Source organism: Panthera leo, chromosome F3 (genome assembly GCF_018350215.1).
Source record: "Panthera leo isolate Ple1 chromosome F3, P.leo_Ple1_pat1.1, whole genome shotgun sequence".
Taxonomy (NCBI): domain Eukaryota; kingdom Metazoa; phylum Chordata; class Mammalia; order Carnivora; family Felidae; genus Panthera; species Panthera leo.
In genome coordinates this window covers 1625723-1651432 of record NC_056696.1, presented here as the reverse complement: position 1 = coordinate 1651432, position 25710 = coordinate 1625723, and the positions used below count along the sequence as shown (strand labels likewise).

The window sequence follows — 25710 nt, the reverse complement described above, 5'->3', positions numbered from 1 at the left end:
GAAAATGCTTGATAATATTTTGCTTTTTTGATTTATTTTCCTTTCTAGAAGCGGGAATTACACCGTACCTGGGCAAATGGCTTATAAGGTTTCACAGATTCTGCAAAGAAATACGTATTTTTTGAAATGTCACTTTCTGTTAACGTTCTTGTGAGAAAACTCAGCCAACAGTCCCATAAACCTTTAAACCATACTGAACGTAGCGAAGCTGCCTCGACAGAGGCCAAAGGGCAACGCTTTCCTCCTCTGCCTGGGTGGCCAGCGGCGCTCTGCACTCTGCCTTTTCTGCTGTCCACAGGCTTCCCTGTGTTTCTGCAGCGGGCAAGGCTGGGGCGGCCGTGCCGTCACTACGTACAAATGCCAGTCCTCGACATACAGACGTTGAAAACCACACGTCGGGGTTCAGGCTGACGTGGAGAACCAGAAATCTACAAAAACTCAATTCGTGTTTTTTAAATACTTTATATGGTAAAAATACAGCAAAAATATTTTATTTTGTTCAAAGAGGAAAAAATATACTGCTATGGTCACGGTTCTCAGGATGATCCACGTGGTCTCTGGCTCCCCGACGACGCGCGGTGGCGTGGGCCGGCTCCGGACGCGGCGCCCGCAGCCTCAGTCGTTTATCAGAGCCAAGATCATACTGCGGGGAGAAGAGATCGGTGTTACCGACGTCTCCTCAGCGGTGTTCCTGCACAGCCCGGCCCGGCCACGCTGCTGTCTGGGGCTCAGCAAGGAACAGACCATCGTTTACACGTAAAAGAAAGAATGTCCGGGGGCGCCTGGGGAGCTCAGTCAGCCGAGCGTCTGACTCTTGATTTCTGCTCAGGTCGTGAGGTCACGGTCGTGAGATCGAGCCCCGAGTGGGGCTCTGTGCCGACAGTGCGAGCCTGCTTAGGATTCTCTCTCTCCCTCTCTCCCCTCCCCTGCCCGTGCTTGCTCTCTCTCTAAATAAACTTTTAAAAAATGTGTAATTAGGGCCTCTCAAAGCCTTAATTTTTTTCACTTAGAAAAACAATAAATAACTGGGGTGGGGGTGGGAGTACAACCTAAAACCAACATTGGGCTACAGTTTGGAGCAAACACGGAAAACCAAACAAGACTTTAATTCTCTGCACATGCAAACTGCAGCCCGGCAGTGCACCGGGCAGGACCCTCGCTTCCACGCGGGATTCCGGGCTGTTCCTGGGTGCTGCCCGCGCGGCCCGACGGCGTCTGACACTCAGCGGTCGCTCAGTAAACACTCTGCTAAAACCACCACAGTTAACAGCAGCAACGAAACTACCATCATTTTCTTTCCCTGCTTAGATGACCAAACTTCACAGAAACCCTCTTACACGTTACTAATGCAGTGATTCGTTGCCCAAATTTAACCAAACCAGGTGTAGCCCACGTGCAGCACAGATTCACGGGAGCGGCTGATCCCCGTGAAAGATTCTGAGAGTTTACCGCCAGTCAGCACAAACCTACATGCTTTACATGCATCATCTCATTTAGTCCAGATCACAATCCAACGAGGCAGGCATTAGATACCGTCCCATTTTCAGACAAAGAAACTGAGGCATAGAGAGGTTAAGAAGCAGCCCTGGGTCACACGGTAAGCGGTCGCCCCCAGACCGCACGAGCCCAGCACCCAAGCAGAACACCAAGAGCATCGACCCCATCACTATCTGAAGAATACAGGCATTTCTCCCTTTCACTCTGTGTAAGAAACACGGACGGATGTGAGTGTCCGCCACGCGGCAGGCGATTCCAGACAGAAGCCGCGTGAAATCCCCGCATTAGAAACCTGACAAGGGGCACGTCGGGCTCTGTGCTGTCGGCCTCCGTCCCCCCTCTCTGCCCCTCCCTTGCTCACACGCTCGCTCTCTCTCTCAAAAATAAGTAAACATTAAAAATAAATTATTAAAGGGGCGCCTGGGTGGCTCAGTCTATTAAGCATCTGAGTCTTAATTTTGGCTCATGTCATGATCTCCTGGTTCACGGGTTCGAGCCCCACGTTGGGCTCTGTGCCGGCAGCATGGACCCTGCTTGGGATTCTCTCTACCCCTCCCCTGCTCACCCTCAGTCTCTGAAAATAAACTTAAAGAAAAAACCTGCCATCTCTATGCAGTTTCTAAATATCGGAACCCTTTGAGTGGCGAAAATTTAGGCCAACACAAGTTCTTTGTAACAGTCCTCATGCCTGTGTGAAAAATTAAAATTTACCTGGGAAGAGAAATAGGAATGATCTCGTTAAGGCTGCATAAAAAAGGTTAAGCCTGACTTCTAGTCTCCTAAAGGTTTAATCGAATCATACACACAATTTTTTTCTCTTCTTTGCTCGACTCCTTGGCCTGGGGACAGATAAGGGAAAAGGTGGCATGTTTCTCCCTAAAACACAATTTAAGGTTCAGACAGGACCGCACGAGGCTTCCCGCGTCTGGGGGCCAGTCCTTCCTGGTAGCCCTCACTCCCCATCCGCTACGACTGGAAGGCAGACGCGGTTTTACGGGGACGGGCTGCCCGGCACGTGGCGAGGCGGCGCACACCTACGTCCTCACCACATCCCCCGGAGACCCGAGGCGGCTGGTCCCTGGGAGCCGGGGACAGCCTCCGCAGCCACGGAGCAACTAACATCCCAAGTACCTACGGCAGGTCACGCAGATCGCCGATCCGATGACACAGAAGTCTAGGCCGGGAGAATTCCACAGGGTCCCCCAAGGCTCCGCAGCGTTGCCGCGGAACCCACAGCCCCCCACCGCGAGCAGGCGTCCGTGCAGGACAACGCCAGGGGGCTGTGAACTCACCTGTAAAGATACATGAAGAAACAGAGCAAGTGGAAACCAAGCTTGATCATGGCTTCCTTCATGTGCGACTTCAGCTGACCCCGATTGTGGATCTCTGTCGGGTCGAACACTCCCATGTTACCACTCGGCACCATAATGAACCTGAGGCACACGCGATAAAAGGAAATCCAATCATCAGCACAAACATTCAAAGTAAGCACCCAACAACAACCAGCCTTTATTTTTATTAATTTTTTTTTTCAACGTTTTTTATTTATTTTTGGGACAGAGAGAGACAGAGCATGAACGGGGGAGGGGCAGAGAGAGAGGGAGACACAGAATCGGAAACAGGCTCCAGGCTCCGAGCCATCAGCCCAGAGCCCGACGCGGGGCTCGAACTCACGGACCGCGAGATCGTGACCTGGCTGAAGTCGGACGCTTAACCGACTGCGCCACCCAGGCGCCCCAACAACCAGCCTTTAAAAGTGACCAATCACAGGGGCGCCTGGGTGGCTCACTCGGTTAAGCTTCAGCTCAGGCCATGATCTCGCAGTTCATGAGTTCAAGCCCCACGTCAGGCCCTGTGCTGACAGCTCAGAGCCCGGAACCTGCTTTGAATTCTGTGTCTCCCTCTCTCTCCCTGCCTCTCCCGTGCTCGTGCGTGCTCGCTCTCTCTCGCGCTCTCTCTCAAAAACATAAAAAAATAAAAGTGACCAATCACAGCAACCTACAATTCAGACCAGACACGGACGGACTGAGTCTGATGTCGTCATTGGCCACCATGTGGTTTTCCTCTGAAAGATACAACGCTTGTTAATTTTCTGCCCTCTAAACAAATCTGGTAACACTCTAGAGAAGGGTATTTTATGCTTTGAGACCCTTTTACCCACCTGTAGAAAACTTCTAAATCGGTCATACCTACGGCCGTTTTCCAGCAGACACAGCCAAGGGGACTCCAAAACCAAACCAATTTTATCAAGTTCTTAGAAACTTCTTTATCTAGAAAGTTCTGAAATAATTAATACAATTCGTCCCACAACACCTTTACGGGGAGGAGCAGTCTCAGTTATTCCCATGTCACAAAGGAGGGAGGCTCCTGACCCGAGGATGACACTCCTCCATCCGCACGGTCTGTGAATGGTGCCGGTTTACAGACCCAATTTGGAGGAGACAGAAGGGAAATGATCTAGAGTAAGCGCTACCCCGATAAAACAAAACCCCTCTTCGGTTCAGACAGTAGACAGTTCAGACACGGCACGTAACGTCTAACTTTACGGGACTGGTAAAAACGCAGGCTGAGTGCACGGTATTATTAGGCGATCATACCCCTACGAGTCCGAGATGCCCCCTGCGGAGCGGCGGAGGCGCAGCAGTCGTGGGGACGGGAGCAAGGGCCACAAGGCAAAGCAAGGGAGGGCACAGCGGGCCCGCGCCGCGTTCTGACGCCAGACCAGTTCGACCCAATGTTCCCAGACTCGGGAGGGACTCCCAACTTTTTAAAAAAGTCTGAAGACCCCGGTTTAACACGCCGGGGAAGCCCTCAGGCTTTCCCGCTTCCTTCCCATCGCTGCACGTGCACCAGGTGCTCCCCCACACGACCCCCTTTACGGCCGAGGAGCCGGCTCACTCGGGGAGCGTCCACCCGCTTCGACACCTCTCGGGACTACATGCGCAAGGACGTGCCCTAACCTCGCACGGGCCGGTCCCTTCCTACCATGCGCAGTTCTCACATGGACGTCTGTGAGATGCAAATGCCCCCGAGTTCCACAAACTTAACCCCCCCCCCCCCCGCTCCCCCAATCCTGCCGCCCCCGAGTAACCGAGAGCCGAGCGACTCCGCTCCGTCTCAGAGCCCTCTCCCGCGGGTCCTGACCGCCCCGGCCCTCATCTGTCACCGACAGGCGGTCAGACTCCAGCTCCGTCCGCCCTCCCCTCCGAGTCCCGCTCACACGGGGGGTGTCCTCTGCACGCCCGCGTCACAGCCCTGCCCCGGCCCTCCGGTCCCACCCCTGCCTCCTGGCTCTTCCCCACCAGCCGGTCCTTACCACCCGATGTTCCCAGGAAATCTTCCCAAAAACCGCTTCCTTCATCAGCTCAGCTGCTCAAAAGCATACAGAGCGAACAAGATGCACAAATGGCTGCGAAGCACATTCGAAGGCACCCAGGTCGTTAGTCCCCAGAGAAATGGGGTCAGAACCACAGCGAAACACGACGCCCAATGGGATGGCTCAAACGAAAGGTCACAGGGGCGCCGGGTGGGCTCAGTCGGAAGGGCGTGCGGTTCATGATCCGCTGGTCACGACCGCGGGGGGAGACGCTACTTAAATTAAAAAAAAGAAAGACACACAACAAGAGGTGTTGGCGAGGATGTGGAGAAACGGGAACCCACACACACAGCTGATGGGAACACAAAATGGTGCGGCTGCTTTCGAAGCCCAGGCGGCTCCTCAAAAAGTTCAGCGTAAAGTTACCGCATGAGCCAGCAAATCCACTCCTAGGAAAAGAAAACGTGTGTCCGCACAAAAACACGCACGTGAATGTTCACAGCGCAATTGTTCGTAACGGCCGGAAAGTACAAACAACGGAAATGCCCATCCGCTGCATAAACAAAACGCAGGCCGTCCACACGGTGGAACAGGATTCGGCAACTAAAGGGAATGAACACGGTACCCGCCACACGGATGAGCCTGGAAAACGTGCCGACTGACAAAACCAGTCACGAAAGAGCACATATTCATCGCTCCTGTCTGACAGGTCTGCACAGAATAGGTTATCTTATGAGAGACAGAAGGTAAACTGATTGCTCGGGGCCAGGGGAGGGGAGGGGAGGGGAGGGGAGGGGAGGGGAGGGGAGGGGAGGGGAGAGGAGGGGAGGGGAGAGGAGGGGAGGGGAGAGGAGGGGAGGGGAGTGGAGGTGAGAAGAGGGAAGGGAAAGGAGAGGCAAGGGGGAGGAAAGTGGAGGGGAGGGGAGGGGAGAGGAGAGGAGGAGAGGAGGAGAGGGGAGGGGGAGGGGAAGGGTAGCGGAGGGGAGGGGAGGAGAGACTGCTAATGGGTATAGGGCTTCCTTCTGGGGTGAGGAGCATGTTCTAGAACAGACTGGTGCCGGCTGCTTACACGTATGAACATACTAGAAAGATCCTGAACAGAGAACCCGCAGTGGGTGAACGTCCTGCCACCAGGGCGCGTGCCGACACACGGGCTCCGTGGGCCGGTGCGCACGGTTCTGGGTGGCGTGTCCTGACCGCATCAGCAGCTGTTCCAGCTCCCTCGTCCGCGCCTGCAGCCTGCCGGCCCTCACGCCTGGTGCGTCTGCCTCCAGCCCCCCAGCGCTCCCTTGTCCGCACACCCTGGAGAAGTCCTTCCCCCTCCCGTCTGTCAGACCTTCCCCTTCCCCGCGTAGGCTCTGCGCAGACACCCCTCCTGGGAAGGTCCCAGCGCCGAGGCCTCCCCGCCACCCGCTGGGTGGCCCAGCCAGCCTCGTACTGAAGCCAGCTGCCTATTTTGTCACTCAGCGTTTGCCTCTTGGCCTGCGGGCAGAGCCCGTCTCACACAGGTCCGCGCCCCCAAAAGCAGGAAGTGCAGATGTCTGAAAAGAGGAAAGGGTCCGTCTGTTGACTTTTTTTTTAAACCTTTTTAAGTAGCAGGTAAATCTGGGAACAGCCAGCCAATCTGTCACTGGGGGAATAAATTATCAGGGCAATAAACCCACGTGATCTTTGTGATGGCGGGAAACAGAATCTATAGAACTTTTCTGTCCCCCCCAGTAAACCCGCTAGAACCATCCATCATACTTGGTACCACGCACGAAGAAGCCGCATGGAGCTAGCCTCCCTTCCTCTGGCACACTCTGCTGTCACAGACGAATGACGGTACGGGCTCGGGGAGTCACTGAGATACAGTCTCAGGATTCCCGCTCTCCCTCCCAAATTCCCGTTCCTGATCACAGGGATACTGAGCCATGCTCAAAGTCTGCGTGGGACGGCACCTTGCCAACTGGGGCAGGGGCCCGTGCTCTGGCTGAGCTCAGGTCAGGGTGCTGGTCTCCGGGATGACCATGCAAGGACACTGAGAAACTTAAAAAGTAATGGTTTCCCTCTGGAAAAGGGGTCCAGAGATTTAAAATCCCTTCCGTGGCTCAGGTCGTAGTCTCACGATCTTTTTAAATTCATCCCCCAAATCTGCTCACTTCCTCCTCCTCACAGCCTTCTGTGTGCTATCACCTCCTCCCACCCTCCCTTATTCTTTTTTTTATCCTTCTTCTTTTTCTTAGGTCTTATTTATTTAAGTAATCTCTATACCCAACACAGGACCCGAACTAAGGACCTTAAGAGTCACATGCGCTTCTGAGCGCATCCCCATCCTTCTGATTCTAACTACAATTTTTCATATTTATTTATTTACTGTTTTTAATGTTTATTTTTGAGAGAGAGAGAGGGAGAGACAGAATGTGAGCAGGAGAAGAGCAGAGAGAGACAGGAGACACAGAATCCAAAGCAGGCTCCAGGCTCCAAGCTGTCAGGACAGAGCCCAGTGTGGGGCTCGAACCCATAAACCTCGAGATCATGACCTGAGCTGAAGTCAGACGCCCAACCCACTGAGCCACCCAAGCGCCTCTCTAACTGCACTTTAAAATCACATTTATGGGACTCCTGGCTGCCTCTATCAGAAAAGCACGTGACTCATGATCTCGAGGTCCTGAGTTCGAGCCTCACATTGGGTATGGAGATTACTAAAAATAAATAAACTTTTAAAAAATTAATCAACGTTATAAAATAAAAATAAAAACTCACATGTAAAAATATGATGAATGATTACACCTCAAAAAACTAGATAAAAATAAAACCAAAACCTAAAAATTTAGCAGAGCAGCAAGGCACAATGAAAGCAATCCCATCCCCCCACAGACCTTCACAAGAAAATGCGTCCCGTATAACTGCCCCACTGCAGTAACAGCACATCCAGCGTGTGTCCGCTGAGCGGGGCCTGAAACACTTCCCGAATGCGTTAAGTTAGAGTTCTGACGTGATCTACTCTGCAGGCTTTAAAGTGAAATCCTCGGGGCACCTGAGCAGCTCAGCTGAGCGCGTCTGACTCTTGATTTCAGCTCAGGTCCTGATCTCACAGTTGGTGAGATCGAGCCCCATGTGGGGCTCTGCACTGACAGAGTGGAGCCTGCTTGGTATTTTCTCTCTCTCTCTCTCTCTCTCTCTCTCTCTCTCCCTCTCTCTCTCCCTCCCCCTCTCTCTCTCAAATAAACTTAAAACAAAATTAGAGTACAAAGATAAATTAAAAACTAAAGTGAAATTCTCTCTGAAGCATTCCCAGTATATTCTAATTAAAACCTACAATATAAGTAACAAGAATCTTATATTCTTAGACTAGTGACCACTCTTATGGAAAACACACATGTCCCTAGACATCGCAACCGAACATTACAAATTGTTAAAATTTATGCGTGTAAATTCGTGTTCTGACTCTAAGGCTGGACGATGCAAACTGCTATTGCCAAAGTAAACAGGAATTTATGCTGACTCCACGTGGCATTCGGCTGTCAGTTATTTCGTGACTGGCACGTATTTTATTGCAGAAAAAAAGCATTAAAACATTTTTTTAAATTTTCCTTTAAATGCCAGGACACGAAGCATCAGTAAACAAACTAAACTATACTCACCGATATATATTCCAAGTGGCAACGGGCAGGTTGAGAAGGAAGATGAACCAGTGCAATGAGATGAGCATTAACACGGTGACGACGGTGTGGCCGATCAGTTCGGGAATGACCCACTGCAAGGGAAGAACACGGCGTTACGTCGCCCTGCTGTGTTCTTCCCGGACGTCCGTGTTATCTGAAGCTAAGTCAGTGGATACGCAGCGTTTACAAGCTAGTGTTCCAAGATTTATTTTTACACTCGGATGACCCAGATGTGCATACGCTGCCAATGCTCACGCCGTGCAAACACGTCACACACAGCTTAAACATAATGCACTTAAATTGCAATTAAGTTTTATCCTCAGCAAAGGTTCAGATTCATTCACTAAGCGGGTATGAGTGACAACTGGGGAAGAAACGGAGCATCGTTTACCTGCTATTCCGAGGTCTGTGCCAAAGCCCCTCGCTCTAACCGGGGTGGTTTATATCCAAATATACACTGCCTTGCAAATCAGAATATCAATCTTAAACATTCTCCAATCTCCCGAACCATGAGGGAAATCCTTTCTCTCCCTCTCTCTCTCTCTCTCTCTCTCTCTCTCTCTCTCTCTCTCTCTCCCACACACACACACACACACACACACACACACACACACACACACACGTACTTTAACAGCTCACAGTAACAGCGAGGAGCTGACCAAATATGACAACGGACCCGGATCCGGGAATCCCAGCCTGCTGGCCCCACGGCACCCGGGCCCTTACCTACGCGTGCTGCCAACCGCAGGGTACTCTACTGCTCATGCGCCAACAGCTGTGGCAGCAGGCCCTCCTTCCACCAGTAATCCTCCTCCCCTGCGAACAGAGACTTTCCTTTCCGTGAAGTTAACAGTAACAGGCAGACACAAACTGCCTCTTGCAGAAAGGAGAAAGGCAAAACTCAGAGAGGTTAAGTAATTTGCCCAAGGTCACAAAGCTACTTAGTTGGCAGAATAAAATAGTCTAAGTCCAAACACACTGGGCCCAGGTCTCTCGCATTTCCATTTTAGATACTTTATTTTTGGAAACAAAGAAGGGATTTGCTAGGCCTTAAACCTAATTGGCAATCAACAAACTTTTAAAGACGCAAAAAGGAGTTTCTGAAGTGTAACCAATTGAGCACAACGCTTACAAGGGTAAGCTGCAGAAGTCAAACAAACCTGGAGCTGGATCCCTGCTCTCCCCTACTGATTGGCACCACAGGCTCAGGAAAGGTCGCTCTCCCTCTCGGAGCCACGGTTTTCGCATCTGTAAACCGTGGCTGAGGATGCCCGCACCTGCACCTCGCACCTCAGGACGCCGCTGCCCGGAAGGAGACCAGGCGTGGCCCCGCAGAGCTGGAAACGCTTTTACTGCTACCACCGGCCGCACCCTCGGCCCCCAGCCCCCAGCGTAGCTTCCAAACTGGATTTCTTACCTTGGGCGGCAGTCACTTTGTTTTACAGCCACAAACGAGAGGCAAGAGTCTTAGGAAGCGACACTTCGCTTTCCTCTGTTCGCTTTCCTTCCTTTCAGCCAAGCCCTGTGTTTTCGTGGTCGTCCCTCCTCAGCGAGGTGTCCTCCCCCTAACTTGCTCTCTGAAAGTCCTCCCGTGGAGTAACTGAACAGCACGCGACAGAACACGTGCGAACAGCTGCCCTTTCGGGTGCCCCAGCAAGAGTCCAGGGGGACGCCGATGACCCCGCGGTGAGGCGGCCTGTCTACGCGTCGGCCCACAGCCTGGCCCACGGCCTGGCGCCTCCGTGAGTGCGTGCCTTGCCCTAAGCACGGATAGACGGCCGTGTACCAGAAATTGAGGAAGCCCCCCCGAGGGGAAAACAAAGGGAAAGGAGCTTGGAGGAAGCAGATATAATGTAGGAAGCAGACGGCAATTTCAAAACTATTCTAATCGAGATTCTCAGAGAGCCAGGACACTCACACCTGAGCAAGGGAACAAGGTCTCAGAAATGCAAACCTTGCCGTAAATGGCGTGTCTGTAGGAAATCAGAAGATGAAGCAGAAGGAATCTTAAGACCAAAAGGCAGAAAAAAACCCAAAGGGACAAAAATTTTAAAAAAGAACGGGCAGAGAATCCAGCAGATGAATTATCCAGTGCGTGAAAGCTGGTGAAAGAGAAGAGAGAAAAAGAGGGGAGGGGCGCCCGGGTGGCTCAGTCCGTTGGGCGCCCCACTCTTGATTTCGGCTCAGGTCACGATCTCACAGCTTGTGAGATGGACCCCCGTGTCGGGCTCTGTGCTGAGCATGGACCTGCCTGGGATTCTCTCTCTCCCTGCCCCTCCCCCATGTGCACATGCACAGGCTCTTTCCCTCAAAATAAATAATCATTTAAAAAAAATACAACCCAGCTGGTAAAATAAATAACCATTCTCCTACAGATGAGAAGGCTGAAAGTAATATAATGCTGATTACGCCTCGATTTTTTTAAAAAGTCTTGCAGTTTGGCAGATAAATACACACAAAATCTTTTATTTCGAAGACTAGGTCTATCACTGTATGAAACCACATTCTGGAAAATTCAAAATAAAGAAAAAAGAAGAGGAGGAATATAGTTTGCCAGAAATTTTAATTGTCCGAATGTCACGTTTCTCCCCCATGGACCAAAGAAATAGAAGCAGATGCAGAAGAGAAAAAACACACGGGAATGACTTCCGGGTGAAGCCGAGAGCACCTCGCAGGATTTAGTGAGCTGTGGCGTGAACTTTTATCCAGAAAGTCTTCTGTCTGCTCAGCTCGTAAAATGAATCAGGACTAACTGGTTTCCCTACATCCAGACGAACCCTGCGGTTCAGAGCATCCTTGCCAACACAGAGTTCTGACCATGCACTAAAGGTAAAATGGTCTCGAGACAAATCAACTAATTTATTCCATTTCTCAGCAAACCACGAAAAGAAGGTCATCTTTTATGCAACAAAACAGACTGGGCTTTTTAGTCACGAGCAGGGAGGATGGGTTTCGACACAGAAGACAAAAACGATTATCTTCATAACAAGCCTTTTCGTCCCAAAGTACCTACGGACACAGGGACAAGGTAGAAGACGAGTAAAGCAACAAATTTCAGGTGGGGTCTCCCAGTACAGTTTCACGATCTAAAATACTGCAGAAACACAGTAGCTCTACAAACATTCCAACGAGTAGGAAACAACATACACTTCAAAACCAAATATACATATGTTGGTTATCTATAATAACCTCAAACACAAAAAACGAGTAAGGAAATGTCTTACCTTGTTTAATTTGGAGCAACATGATCTAGCATTAATGTAATCACATTCTAAATCGGACAATGTAATTATCTGAGGATCAAGATAAGGAATTACAAGACTTTTTTTTTTTAACTTTTTGTTTTATTTATTGTTTTTGAGAGAGAGCGTGCACGTGAGAGCATAGGCAGGGGAGGGACAGAGACAGAGAGGGAGACACAGACTCCTTAGCAGGCTCCAGGCTCCGAGCTGTCAGCACAGAGCCCGATGTGGGGCTCGAACTCGTGAACCGTGAGATCATGACCTGAGCCACCCCGGTGCCCCTACAAGACTTTTTTCTTTGTTAGAGCTAAATGTTTTCAAGTTTCGGAAAAAAAACCCAACTGTAGTGCAGAATTAGATTTGCCTTGAAAAAATTTTAGTTATTTCCTTAAAGTTCACTCATTAGACAACTCAATTTTCTCATTTATGTTCCTTCAACAAATTATTTTCACAAAAGAATCTTAGTATGCTCAATTCTCAAGTGACCCATACCAGAACATCCAATCTGAGTTCCTCAAAAGTGAAAATGACCATAAGAATCGGAAAATAAGACCTATAAAGACAACTTAAATGTGAAAAACCTGAATAGACCCCACTATCGATACAGTGGGGTCACAGGTGAGCAGTGGTTATGGCTCCTCATAGAGGATTTGTTTTCCTAGTATTTTTCTCTCTTTCCCAAACTTTGCACAGTAAGCACACATTCTAGTAGAATTAAGCAAAAAACGAGTTTTAGCATAGAATATAAACTCACAAAAATGTGAGGACAGACACAGAAGGAAACGGCCTCAACTGAATGATACAAGGCCTGAAAACTACTGTCAAATAAATTCTCCACCCCCCGCCCCCTGCCCCCCAATAGCTGGGACAAAGCAGAAAGGAAACAGCAAAATGCTGAAGATCACTGTCGGCAGGCAACAGAAACACGGGGTTTATTACACGACACTCTCTACTGTAATGTTTGGAAATGTCCAATAGCACAAGTGAAAGTAGGTGTTCTCACCCAAATTCTAAATTTCTGTACGGATATTCCCCTATCACCTCAACACAATGAAAGTCAAACTCGTCACCGTCTCCACAAATTGTTCCACGTCCACGCGGGTTTCATTTCTGTCGCCAACACAAGCATCACCTGTCCAGGCTCAAACCCCGGGGGGGGTCATCGCTGCCTTCGTGTTCACACCCCACAAGCAGCCTTCACCGGCCTGCTCTGCCCAAGAATCCTGCCTTCCGCCGGCCCACGGTTCGAACCCTATTTCAAACCCACACAGGCCCATTCCCCAATGGTTTCTTACCTTCCAGTCTTTCCTCTTTCCAACTCACTCTACAGACTCATCTTCCTAACACACCATTTGTTAATGTCAAGAACATTCCATGGCTCCCTACTGCCTCGAGGATAGAAGTGAAAGCTCAAGTTGTCCCCACCTTCACAGGCAAACCTTTCAAAGTCTGATCTCATCCAGCCTTTCCAACCTTGACCTTCTCCGGCCAAAATCAACCGTGTGCTCCAGATGCTCTATGCCTTGACCCCATCACCCAGGAATGCCATAAACATGCCTGTCTCTGCACCTTTGCTCTTGTCTGATTCTGAACACCCACCCCTCCCCTTCGGCACAGGCTTTCTTCGGGGTTCGAAGTCCAGGAAAACTCCCATCCCTACAGCACTTCTACCCTGACCGCTTCTACCTCCAGAAGGAAGCTCAGGCAACTATCCAAAATGACAGTAACGTGCTGAATCCCAGCGAAACACACCCTACACGCACCTTAATGTCTACCTAACACTTTCCTTTGTACACAATTTGCTATAAGCCAAGGCTATTTTAAATCGAGCCTAGCTTTCCAAACATCAAAACCAGAAACCCAGGTTTTATTTCTCTGTTAAGTCCCAGTTCTTTATGTCACAAGAGGGACATAGGTCACCAAAATTTAGGCCAGTAATTCTGCTTTTTCAGTCACTTCACCAAGCCTAATAAAACTGAAGGTTCTTGGGTGCCTGGCTGGCTCAGTCGGTGGAGCCTGCGACTCTCGATCCCAGGGTCATGAATTTGAGCCCTCTGTTGGGTGTAGAGATTACTTAAAAATAAAATCTTGAGGGCTGCTGGGGTGGCTCAGTCCGTTAAGCACCTGACTCCGGCTCAGTTTGTGTGTTCGAGCCTCGTGTCAGGCTCTGTGCTGACAGCTTGAGACTGGAGCCTGCTTTGGATTCTGTGTCTCCCTCTCCCTGCCCACCCCCCTCCGCACCACTTATGTTGTCTGAATAAACATTAAAAAAAAATTTTTTTTAATAAAAAATAAAAATCTTTAAAGCAAAAAACAAAACCACCTGAAGTTCTCGTTAGAATTCATCTGTTAAAGAAAAAACTGCAGCTGAACTGGGCTGGGGTGGGGCAGAGCCCAGGGGCCACGGGGCGGGCACTGTGCTGGGTGCCGAACGTGTGTTCTCACTACACACACACACACACACACACACACACACACACACACGCGCGCGCGCGCCCCTTCCTGGGAAGTAAACACTTCCCATTTCACCCAGAACAGAGGCAGGTGCAACACTGCGCACAGCGAGCCTCTGGCTGAGCACTGGGGTCCTCACTGCAAACTGTGCCCATTCCCTGCAGATCAGGCTGCCTGTCCCTAACAAAGTTCGAGGTCACACCGAAAACCCACGCCACGCCTATCCCCAAGCCAGGGTGCTCTGGAGAAAAGAAAGTTTGATTCGCTCAGAAAGCAACCCGAGGGGGCTTCCGACTCTCGATGGTGGCTCAGGCCACGATCTCACGGGTTGTGTGGGGTGGAGGCCCCGTAGGGCTCTGCGCTGACAGCAAGGAGCCTGCTTGGGGTCCTCTCTCTCCCTCTCTGCCCCTCCCCCCGCTCGCTCTCTCAAGAAATAAACATTAAAACAAAAAGCAAAAGGAAAACATGACAAAGGAAGCAGCCCCCGTGATCCCCGAGGAAGGACAAGGGGCAGCCTGGCACGGATTCTTCCCCGCTGTTTAAGGACCTCTGACTGGCCCGGGGCTGGACGCTCCCTGCGGGCGGGTGCGGGTCCCCCATCCACGCAGGGGCCCCGAAAACCGCGTGACGACAGCACACGACCACAAAGTGCGGGCGCGGCCGGGCACCGACGCCAAGGCGGCCGCCGCAGGGGCCCCGCAAGCCCGGTCCGCACGACGCCCGCTTGCCGCCACGGCCCCCGCAGGGCTCCGCGGCGACCCGAGGGGACGCCCGCCGGCCCGCGCGCCCCCGGCAAGGGCGGGTGGAGAGGGGAAGGGCTCAGCGGCAGCGGCGAGGGGGACGGCGGGGGGGAAGGAGGGAGTGCGCGAGCGGCAGCGGGGCCGGCCTCCCGCCCGGCTCCGCGCTCGGGGCCCGGGCCCCCCACTCCCGCGCACCTGCCCGGCCCCGCCTCAGCCCCGTCCCTCGGGCGCCGGGCCCGGCCGGCCTGCGCCCGCCTCAGCCAAGGATACGAAGTACACCGAGAGGAAGATGAGCGCGCAACAGTCGAGGAGAGAGAAGACGAACACCACCGCCTCCATCCTCCTCCGCCGCCGCTCCTTCCGTCAAACCGGCCCCGGCGCCCGGCGCGCCCGCCCGCCCCTGATAGGCCCTCGCCGGGGCCGCTGGGGCGCGTAGTCCCGGCGCCGCGGCATGCCGGGACTTGTAGTCCGCCGCCGCCGTCCCGACGCAGGCTGGGAAGTGTAGTTCGCGAGCCCCGACGTGGACGCGAGGCGAGGGCGGGGTTCCACCTTCATCCTGACCGGTCCGGAAACGGTGACCAGAAGTAATCAGCGAGCATTCACAGAACGCTTGCGTCCCCCGGGCACCCGACTTGGCCACGGGAAGGGGTTCTCCCCGCAAAGCGCAAGTCCGACAGCGACAACCCTGCTGGAGACTCACCCTCCTGAGGCCGCGTTGTCAGCGGGCCTCACCGTTCCCTGCCTCAGCTGTTGCAGCGCCCACTCGCTCCGCTGCAGACGTTAGGATTTTTGAAGACGCAGTGTGTTGTCTTGTTCACTTAAGCAAGTATTCACGCACCCGCCCCCACTGCAGGCCGAGACCTGCTCTGACCCCAGGCACAAAAACCAGCCAGGCAGGCCGGGAGTCACAGGGAAAAGGCCATTTATTTCAAAGGCAAAGTCCATCAAACTCACACATCTGTTCAACCAATACTTTATTTTTATTTCATTTTTAAGTAGGCTGCACACGCAACCTGGGGCTTAAACTCACGATCTTGGGATCAAGAGTCACAAGCCCAAGCAACTCCCAGCCAGGTATCCCCCCACCAGTATTTTCTGGTGCCAGCTAATATGTGCCAGCTCCTGGGCCCTACGGATACATGAAGAATGACGGGGAAGGTCCTTACGTTCCGGTAGCTTCCATTACAATGGGGGAGACCGAGGGCAACAACAAAAATCTATTACTGACAGGCAGTTGTAAGTAACTGGAAGAAGACAGGGAGGTGAAACGTTGCAGACTGAACAAAGCCAGGCTGACCAGCTAACATCTAATTTGAACTCAACAAAAGCGTGTTTCAGAAGATGGGAATCAGGATTGCAAAGGCCCCATGGCTCATAGAAACTTGACGTCTTTAAGGAACAGGAAAAAAGGACCATGTGGCCGTACTACAATGAACAAGGGGGTAGAATTTTGACCTGCCGCCAGAGGTGGCATGGAAAGGTCACACAGGCCTTGTGGACCCACCCCTCCCCCCAACAAGTTTCACCTTTATTCTCATATGATGATAAACCACAGGACAGTTTTAAGTATAAAAGTATCTTGGTCTGATTTACATTCTAAAAACATCCCTCCACGGGTGCCTGGGTTGCTCAGTCGGTTGAGCGTGTCCGACTTCAGCTCAGGTCATGATCTCACGGTCTGTGGGTTCGAATCCTGACTCGGGCTCTGTGCTGACAGCTCGGAGCCTGCAGCCCGCTTCAGATTCTGTGCCTCCCTCTCTCTCTGCCCCAACCCACTCACATTCTGTCTCTGTCTCTCTCAAAAATAAAAAAAATCAAAAAAAAAATTTTTTTTAATAAAAAAAAAAAAATAAATAAAAACATCCTTCTGTGTGGTGCACTATAGGTATGGAAGGGGTCAGGTTTGTCTGCAAGGAAACCACGTAGGAGAGGATGAATAAGGGAACCCATGTGACCGCAAACCAACAGGATTTCCTGGACGGGGCATAAAGCCACAAGATCACCAATGGTTCGTAGGTTAATGCCAGACAGGGAACAGATGACAGACCAGCTAAGACTATACTCCCCCACACCTTGCACACACCACTGTCAGAGCGTTCATCACATCAACTGCTCCACGTGCCCAGCCAGCCATGCCCTAGATTACACTGAAAGTAACAGATGTTATTAGTTTTTGTACACCCCCATAGCTTCCATCCTGTGAATAGCTGGCGTTTAATAAATGTTTGCTAAATGAATGACCTATACGGACTCTAAGGAGAAATTTCATTAAAATTATTCCAGATTTTATTAAAAACGTAAACCTAATCTCACTTTCCTCTCAAGTTGGAGCAGAAAACAACAGGCTATCCCACATTCTTTATGTGCTGTTTAATTCTGAGTAAAAAAAAAAAAAAAAAAATCCGGGACCAGAATCAAGAGTGAGAGTTGCAAGTTCTAATCAAGACAGTCTCTGCCTCATTCTACTTGAAAATTCAAAACATGGTTGCAATGGCAAAATTTGAGAGAACAATGTTGATCAGGATTAGAAACAGTGTGTATGTGTGCGACATAGAGAGAGAAAGAGAGAGAGAGAGAGAAACAGAGAGATCAAGACTTTGGGTTTAAAATATAGCTTGGGGCACCTGGGTGGCTCAGTCGATCTCAGGTCATGACTTCAGCGTTCATGGGTCCAAGCCTCACAGTGGGTTCTGCACGGACAGTGCCAAGCCTGCTTGGGATTCTCTCTCTCAACCTCTCTCTCTGTCCCTCCCCTGCTCCTGCTCTCTCTCTCACTCGAAATAAACTTAAAAAAACTTTTTTAAATAAAATATGGGTTATGCTTTTAAAAGTACAAATTGAGGGGCCCCTGGGTGGCTTAATTGATTAAGCGTCTGACCCTTGATTTCGGCTCAGGTCATGATAACACAGTTAGTTCGAGCCCTGTGTCGGGCTCCACACCATCAGCCTGCTTGGGATTCTCTCTCTCTCTCTCTCTCTCTCTCTCTCTGTCCCTCTCCTGCTTGAGCACTCATGCTCTGTCTCTTACAAAATAAATAAATGACCTTAAAAAAAGTTAAAAGGATAAACTGAACTGTTAAAGTTTCCAGTCTGGCTTGTAAGGAGCTAGCAAATTACCCCTAGGTCCTAACAAATAAAAAGCCAAATAAACTGAAAAATCAACATTTCTTACATCTATCAGAGGAGTGAGGTCACTGCTTCAAATACACGAGAGAGAGACAGGCTGTCGCAATCATGACTTGTCGGGGCAGAAATCTCCACTGGGGCAGGAAACCCTCAACAGTGACACAAAGTCGGAGGCTCAGTGGGACAAGGCTGAATAGAAAACTCGAGCAGCCACACTAGCGTGAATCTTACATCCCGGAGTTCTCTCAGGTTTTCCTAGTGAAGACTGAAGAAAAATCTTCCAACAGGGGAAGGCAAAAGTGGCCATTTGTAAATGCCAGAGCGGGATCATATTATTTAAACGCAGACGTGGAGTCATCATAAATACGTATTGCAAACTCTAGGGCAACCACACACACACACACACACACAAAAAAGTGATATTGATATGCTAAGAAAGAAGAGAAAAAGGCATCATATAACATGCTCTATTAAAATCCCAAACGGCAGAAAAGGAATAGAAGACAGAAACGCCAAGGCAATGAATAGAAAACAGTAACAAATAATGGTAGATGTGAATACAACTGTACCAATAATCACTCTAAATGTTAATGGTCTAAACGTACAAATTATGTGACAGAGATTATCATAGTGAATCAAAAAACAAGACCCAACTACATGCTGTCTAGAAGAAACTTTAAATATAAAGACACGTATAAATTAAATGTAAAGGGACGGTTGCTATGAGAGTAAAACTTTAATATTCTCGCCAGAACAACAAAATGGTAATTACGTGAGGCAAAGGAAGTATTCATTAATCTTACTTACATGCAGCGAATAATTATGCTGTACACCTTCAACTTAGGCAATGTTATACGCAATTAGATCTCAATAAAGCTGGAGGGAAAAAAAAGTAAAGGGATGCAGAAAGATATCCCATGCTAACACTAATCAAAAGAAGGTGGGATAGGGGCACCTGGGGGGCTCAGTCGGCTAGGCATCTGACTCTCAATTTCAGCTCAGGTCACGATCTCACCGTTTTTGAGTCCGAGCTCAGCATAGGGCTCCATGCTGACATTGCAGAGTCTGCTCGGGATTCTCGGTCTCTTCCTCACTCTCTGCCCTTCCCCTGCTGGCACACTCTCTCTCAAAATAATAAACATTAAAAATAGAAAGTAGGAGAAGTTATATTAATTTCAGACCAAGCACACTTCAAAGTGAGAGATTATCAGGGATAGGAGGAGCACTGCATAATGATAAAAGGCCAAGCCTCCGAGAAGACACAACGATCCTTAGTGTGTATGCGCCTAACAGCAGAGCATCAAAATATGTGAGGCAGAAATTGGCAGAACTACGAGGAGAAATAAATGAATCCGCCATTAGACTTGGTGACCTCAACAACTCTGTGACAGAAATGGACACACACAGCAGATGGAAGATCAGTAAGGACACAGCTGAACTCAACAACACCATCAATCATCGCTTCTCGGCCTTTTGGCTGAGATCAAGTGCAGCAACACCATCAATCAACAGGATGTAATTCACATCTATGGATGAATCAATGGATGACTCCACCCAACAGAATACATACTCTTCTCAAACTGAATGGATTCCTCACTTGCTGGGTGAGGATTCCAGATAAAAGATACATGGATATAAATCTTTGACACCTAGCATGTCTGGGGTTAGCTTTGTTCTAGTCCTATCTTGATCGATAGTTTGAATTAGTGTAGAATTACAGGTTGGAAATTTTCTGGAATAATTTTCGCAGCATTGCTCCCTTGTCTTCTAGCTTGTATTAATGCCTAAGTTGAAATTTTTGTGCGTTCTAAAGTTCCTGATCCTACGGATGTATTCTGTCCGTTCTTCCGGGAAGACTTAGGACCTTCCCTTTTCTCTGATGTTCTGAAGTGTCATGACGACATGTCTTCTTCACTGTGTTAGGCACTCAGTGGACTTGTGGATGTGAAACACATGCCTTCCAGTTCTCATACGTTTGCAGGGTTGCTAAGGTTTTGTAAAACTTCTGTTTTGTACCTTGTTGCTTCATAAAACAACTTTTATTAATACACTGGGACTTCCTAGACACAGGATTGTTCCTCTATTTCCATCCCTGTATATTTTGTTTGTTATACTTTCTGTGGGAATTCCTCAACTCTACCTGACAAACCTTCTGATGAAGCTTATTTACTGTTTTCTCTTTAATTTATAAGAGATCCCTTTTGTCTTTTTTTTTTTATACTATCCTCTTCTTGTTTCAGTGATACAGTATCTTCTCATTTCCATGAGGATATAAATTTTGGTGTATCGGACATATTCTGCTCTGAGCATTACCTCTGTTACCTCTAATTTCTGTTTCCACTAATTTATTTTGGTCTGTGTTTCAATGTTGGAGATTAACTTTAATCCTTGATGGTCTGTCTGTTCATATGTTAAATTTAACAATGCAAACAAGGGGCACCTGGGCGGCTCAGTAGGTTAAGCCTCTGACTTAGGCTCAGGTCATGATCTCCCAGTTCGTGAGTTCGAGCCCCACGCTGGGCTCTGTGCTGACAGCTTGGAGCCCGGAGACTGTTTCAGATTCTGTGTCTTCCTCTCTCTCTGTCCCTCCCCAACTTGTGCTCTCTCTCTCAAAAATAAATAAACATTAAAAAATTTTTAAAAATAAGATAAAAAATAAAAATGCAAAAAAGGTGGTTGGGAGCTCAGTGTGGATGGGCAGGGCTGGTTGACTAGTAGGTTTCACTGTGTGTCGATCAGTGGTCAGCTACTCGGTCAGTGGTTGACCCTCGCCTCCTCAAATGTGTGTCTGTTCCCTAGAGCCCTTTAGTTAGTCCAGAAAAGAATCCAAACTCTTGCTTGGAAGAGTATAAGCCAAACTTGCCAGATTTCTGAGAAGGAAAAATGGGGAAATGGAGCTGGGGTTTCATGTGAGGACACTCGCCTAATCTTGCTGTGTTCAGTTGTACATCTCTGCTGTCTGCTTAGCACAAAAGAAGAAAAAAATACATATGGACTAGAAAAGAGGAAATCAATTCAGTCCATATAGATTGTCTTTATAACCAGGTTGGAGGACACAAAATCAATACACAAAAATCAACTGCATTTTTCTATTATCTACTTAACAGAAATCAAAATTTTAAAATAGTACTACTTACAGTATCACCAAAAGGCATGAAATATTTAGGGATAAATCTGATCAAATATCTCCAGTATCTGTACGTGATAACTATTAAACACTGATGAAATATATCAAAGAAGACCTAAAATAGATATACCATGTTCATGGCTTAGAAGAGTCGAAGTTGTTAAAATGTCAGTTCTTCCAAAATGGATCTACAGATTCGATACAAAACCAATCAAGATCACAGTAGGATTTCTTCAAAGGAAATGTCAAGCTTATTATAAAAATTATATGGTAAGACAAAGAACTTATAATAGCTAAGACAATTCTGAAAGAAAAAAATCAAAGTTGAAGGACACACACTGATTTCAACAGAAGGAACCCAATAGAATTTAAGTAAGGAGTTAGAATGAAAAATTCACTAGAAGGTGTGATCAGGCAGAAAAACAATCAGCAAACTTAAAGATATATTAACTGAAATTACATAGCCTAAGAGGAAGAAAGGAAAAATAAAGAACAATCGTCAGACCACATGAAATCTGCAGGACACTATCAAAGTACCAGTATGTGTGCAATGAGAGTGCCAGAAAAGGACAGAGAGAAAGGAATAGGAAGAACATTTGAAAACATAATGACCAATATGTACATGAACCTACACATCCAAGGAGTTCAATGAATCCTGAGTATGATAAACTCAAAGAGGTCCACACCAAGACACATTATAATCAAACTATCTAAAGTCAAAGATGGAATTCTGAAAGCGGCAAGAGAGATTACTCACATATCTTGGTAAGATTAAAGCTGATTTCTTATCAGAAATCCTGGAGAACAGAAAACACTGAGATAACATAATCGAAGTGCTGAAAAAAGAAAACAAATAAAAATTCTAAACCAAGAATTCTATATGCAGAAAATTGTCCTTAAAATTAAAGGAAAATGTAGGGGCACCTAGTGGTTCAGTCGGTTAAGCATCTGACTCTTGATTTCAGCTCAGGTCATGATCTCATGGTTCCTGGGAAGGAGCCCCTCCTTGGGCCCTATGCTGACAGCAAGGTGCCTGCATGGGATTCTCTCTTTTCTCCTCCCCCGTACCTCCCCCACCTGCACTTTCTCTCTCTCTCTCTGGCTCTGCTCCTCCCCCACTCATGAACGCACTCTCTCAAAATAAACATTTTTTTAAAAAAGTAAAACAGGGGCACCTGGGTGGTTCAGTTGGTTGAGCGTCTGACTTCAGCTCAGGTCACGATCTCATGGTTCATGGGTCTGAGCACGGCATTGGGCTCTGTGCTGACAGCTCAGAGCCTGGAGCCTGCTTCAGATTCTGTGGCTCCCTCTCTCTCTGCCCCACCCTACTCACACTCTGTCTGTCTCTCTCTCAAAAATAAATAAACATTAAAAAAAAATTTTTTTAAGTAAAAATAAATTATGTTAAAAAAAAGAAAAAAAGTAAAATGTAAAACTCCCAGAAGAAAACACACAGGGAAGCTTCATGACATTGGATTTGACAATGACTTCTTGTATATAACACCAAAAGCACAGACAACAAAAGCAAAAATGGATAGAACTACATCAAACTTAAAAAACTTCTGTGCATCATAAATTAAAAAAAAAAAAACACAAAAACTGTGCATCCATAGAAACTGCTGAGAGAGCAAAAAGGCAATCTACAGAGTGGGAGAATATTTGAAATCATGTATCTGATAAGGAGTTAACAAGAATAAAGAATTCCTACAACTCAACAACAACAAAAATAACCCCATTACAAAATTGGCAAGGATACAAACATATTTTTCCAAATATATACAAACAGCTAACAAACAGATGAAAAGTGTGCTCAACATCATTAATTATCAGACTCAGGAAATCAAAACCATAATGAGATATCACCTCATACCCCTAAGGTTGGCCACTATCAAAAAAACAGAAACAAAAACAAAAACAAAAAAAACACCCCACCAAAACCCAGAAAATAACAACTGTTGGTGACAATGTGAAGAAATTGGAACCCTTGTGTGCTGTTGATAGGAATTTAAATTGGTGCAGCCTCTATGAAGAACAGTATGGAGGTTCCTCAAAAACCTAAAAGTAGAATTACCATGTGATCCAGCAATCCCACTTCTGGGTATATATTCAAAAGAACTGAAAGCAAGATCTTAAAGAAATATTTGCACACCCATGTTCACTGCAGTGTTGTTCACGATAGCAGAGAAGAGGAAACAATCCAAATGTCCACTGGTGGATTAATGGATTTACAACGTGGTATGGGGCGTCTGGGTGGCTCAGTTGGTTAGGCATCTGACTTTGGCTCCAGTCACGATCTCACGGTTCGTAGTTCAAGCCCCGCGTCGGGCTCTGTGCTGACAGCTCGGAGCCTGGAGCCTGCTTCGGATTCTGTGTCTCCCTCTCTCTCTGCCCCTCCCCTGCTTGTGCTCTGTCTCTCTCAAAAATAAATAAACATTAAAAAATAATTTTTTTAATCACAATGAAATATCGTTTCATAAATGGCTCTCACTAAAAAACAAAAAAGACAGAAAACAAGTTTTGGGGAGGATTCAGAGAAACCAGAACCTCATGCAGTGCTGGTGGGAATGTAAAACAGTGCAGCTACCGTGGAGAACGGTTGTGTCACTGTTCAAAAAGGTACACATCGAATCAACAATGACCCACCAATCCCCATCAGGTATGTACCCGAAAGCACTAAAACGAGGTATTCACAGAAAAACCTGTACAGAAACGATCCAGCACATTATTCTTAAGAGCTAAAGAGAGGAACTAAACCTAATGTCAATCAACTGATGAACTGCTAAATCAAACGTGATCTGTCCACTCGGTGGGATATTATTCAACCGTAAGGAGCGAAGGACCAACATTCACTGCAACCCGGATAAGCCTTGGAAAGTGGAAGAAGCCAGACACAAAAGGTCACGTATCGTGCGGCTCCGTTGAAATGAACGTCCAGGACAGGGAAATCCATAGAGACAGAGAGAAGCTCGGTGCTTTCCAGGGAGGGGAAAGGGAGGAATTGGGAGGGACACGGCGCGGGGCTTCTCTTGGGGTCGAGGAAACCGTTCTTGAGCTACGTAGTGGTAATGTTGCACATCACTGCAAACGCCCTAAAGCCACTGAATCTCACAGTGTAAGATAGTTACAACGGAGAATTTTAGGTTATATAAATTTTACCTCCATTTTGAAAATAACGGAATTATGCACTTAAAACAGATGCATTCATCATACGTGACCCCTCAATAGAGTTTTTTAAAAAACAGCAGGCGGGGGCGCCTGGGGGGGCTCAGTCGGTTGAGTGCCCGACTTCGGCTCAGGTCATGATCTCACGGTTTGTGGGTTTGAGCCCCGCATGGGGCTCGGTGCTGACAGCTCGGAGCCCGGAGCCTGCTTGGGATTCTGTGTCTCCCCCTCTCTGTGCCCCTCCCCCGCTCATGCTCTCTGTCTCTCTCTCAAAAATGAATAAACATGTTTTTAAAAATTTAAAAAAAAAAGAGAGAGCAGGTGCTGAGTTCTCCTTCAGGAAATGGGCTCTTCCTGGCCATTTGTCCCTCCATATTCATCTTGGACTCAACTTCGGAAACTCCTCCGAATAACCTACATTGGCTCAAATTCATGTTGATTCTGACTGACAGAAACTTCAAGTAACGGTGCTTTAAGCAAGAAGTCAGTCTACTTTTTCTCTCCGTTCCTGGAACAGGCAGAGGCGTTAGGACCTACGCTCACTCTCTCGACCAGAAACTTCCAACACAACCAGTCTCTGCCCTCCCAGAGGTCCTTAACTGTAACGTTCTCACAGTTTTCCCCTGGCCGCTTGGACAGAAGCAGGTTCCCTCTTACTGTGGACACCCGAGTACACTGTTAATTACTTCAGCCTGTTCATTCACTTTCCCGACAATCATCCATCCAACACCTTCTTCCAAAGGGACCATTCCAGGGGCTGTGAAAGCCTTGCTAGTTCTCATTATTTTTTTTTTTTAATGTTTATTTCTTGAGAGAGAGAGAGAGCGAGCTTTTGCGTGAGTGTGAGCAGGGAAAGGGCAGAGAGACAGAGAGAGAATCCCAAGCAGGCTCCACGCTGTCAGCACAGAGCCCGACGTGGGGCTCGATCCCACGAACCGTGAGATCATGACCTGAGCCAAAATCAAGAATTAGACACTTAACTGGCTGAGCCACCCAGGCGCCCCTATTTCTTATCGTTCTAACTATACATTTATTGTTTGCCAGTCTGGGGCCTGCCCCTCTCCCTGGAACATTAAGCTTCAGGACCATAATCTGTTTGACAGTCACTGTAGCCTCACTATAGCACAGACCCAGCAGAGAGTAGATGACAAACATTTGTGGATTTAATACATAAAATGTCAGCTCAAATTATTTTCATTTTACTTAAAATTAGGGACATGAAGGGTGCGTGGGTGGCTCAGTCGGTTGAGTGCCCAACTTTAGCTCAAGGCATGATATCTCAGTTCGTGGTTTCAAGCCCCACATCGGGCTCTGTGCTGACAGCTCAGAGCCTGGAGCCTGCTTCGGATTCTGTGTCTCCCTCTCATGCTCTGTCTCTCAAAAATAAATAAGTGTTAAA

At 48.2% G+C, this 25710-nt stretch overlaps 1 protein-coding gene across 4 annotated transcripts in view; it reads right to left on the bottom strand.

Annotated features, from left to right (window-relative positions):
- Nucleotides 1–446: 446 nt before the first annotated feature.
- The window catches only part of CNIH4 (cornichon family AMPA receptor auxiliary protein 4), a 29270-nt gene continuing 4006 nt past the window's right edge, over nucleotides 447–25710 (bottom strand). Inside the window, exons 1-5 of one of the 4 annotated variants that reach the window (XM_042924506.1) lie at nucleotides 15167–15288; nucleotides 11685–11753; nucleotides 8440–8552; nucleotides 2790–2930; nucleotides 447–643 (exon numbers count right to left, since the gene is read on the bottom strand). In XM_042924506.1, the coding sequence (XP_042780440.1) occupies nucleotides 616–643; nucleotides 2790–2930; nucleotides 8440–8552; nucleotides 11685–11753; nucleotides 15167–15235 (420 nt within the window). In that variant the 5' untranslated portion in view covers nucleotides 15236–15288 and the 3' untranslated portion in view covers nucleotides 447–615. Of the gene's footprint in view, nucleotides 644–2789; nucleotides 2931–8439; nucleotides 8553–11684; nucleotides 11754–15091; nucleotides 15131–15166; nucleotides 15289–21906; nucleotides 21986–25710 lie in introns of those variants that run through there. The other 3 variants (XM_042924507.1, XM_042924508.1, XM_042924505.1) reach the window with 3 other exon arrangements.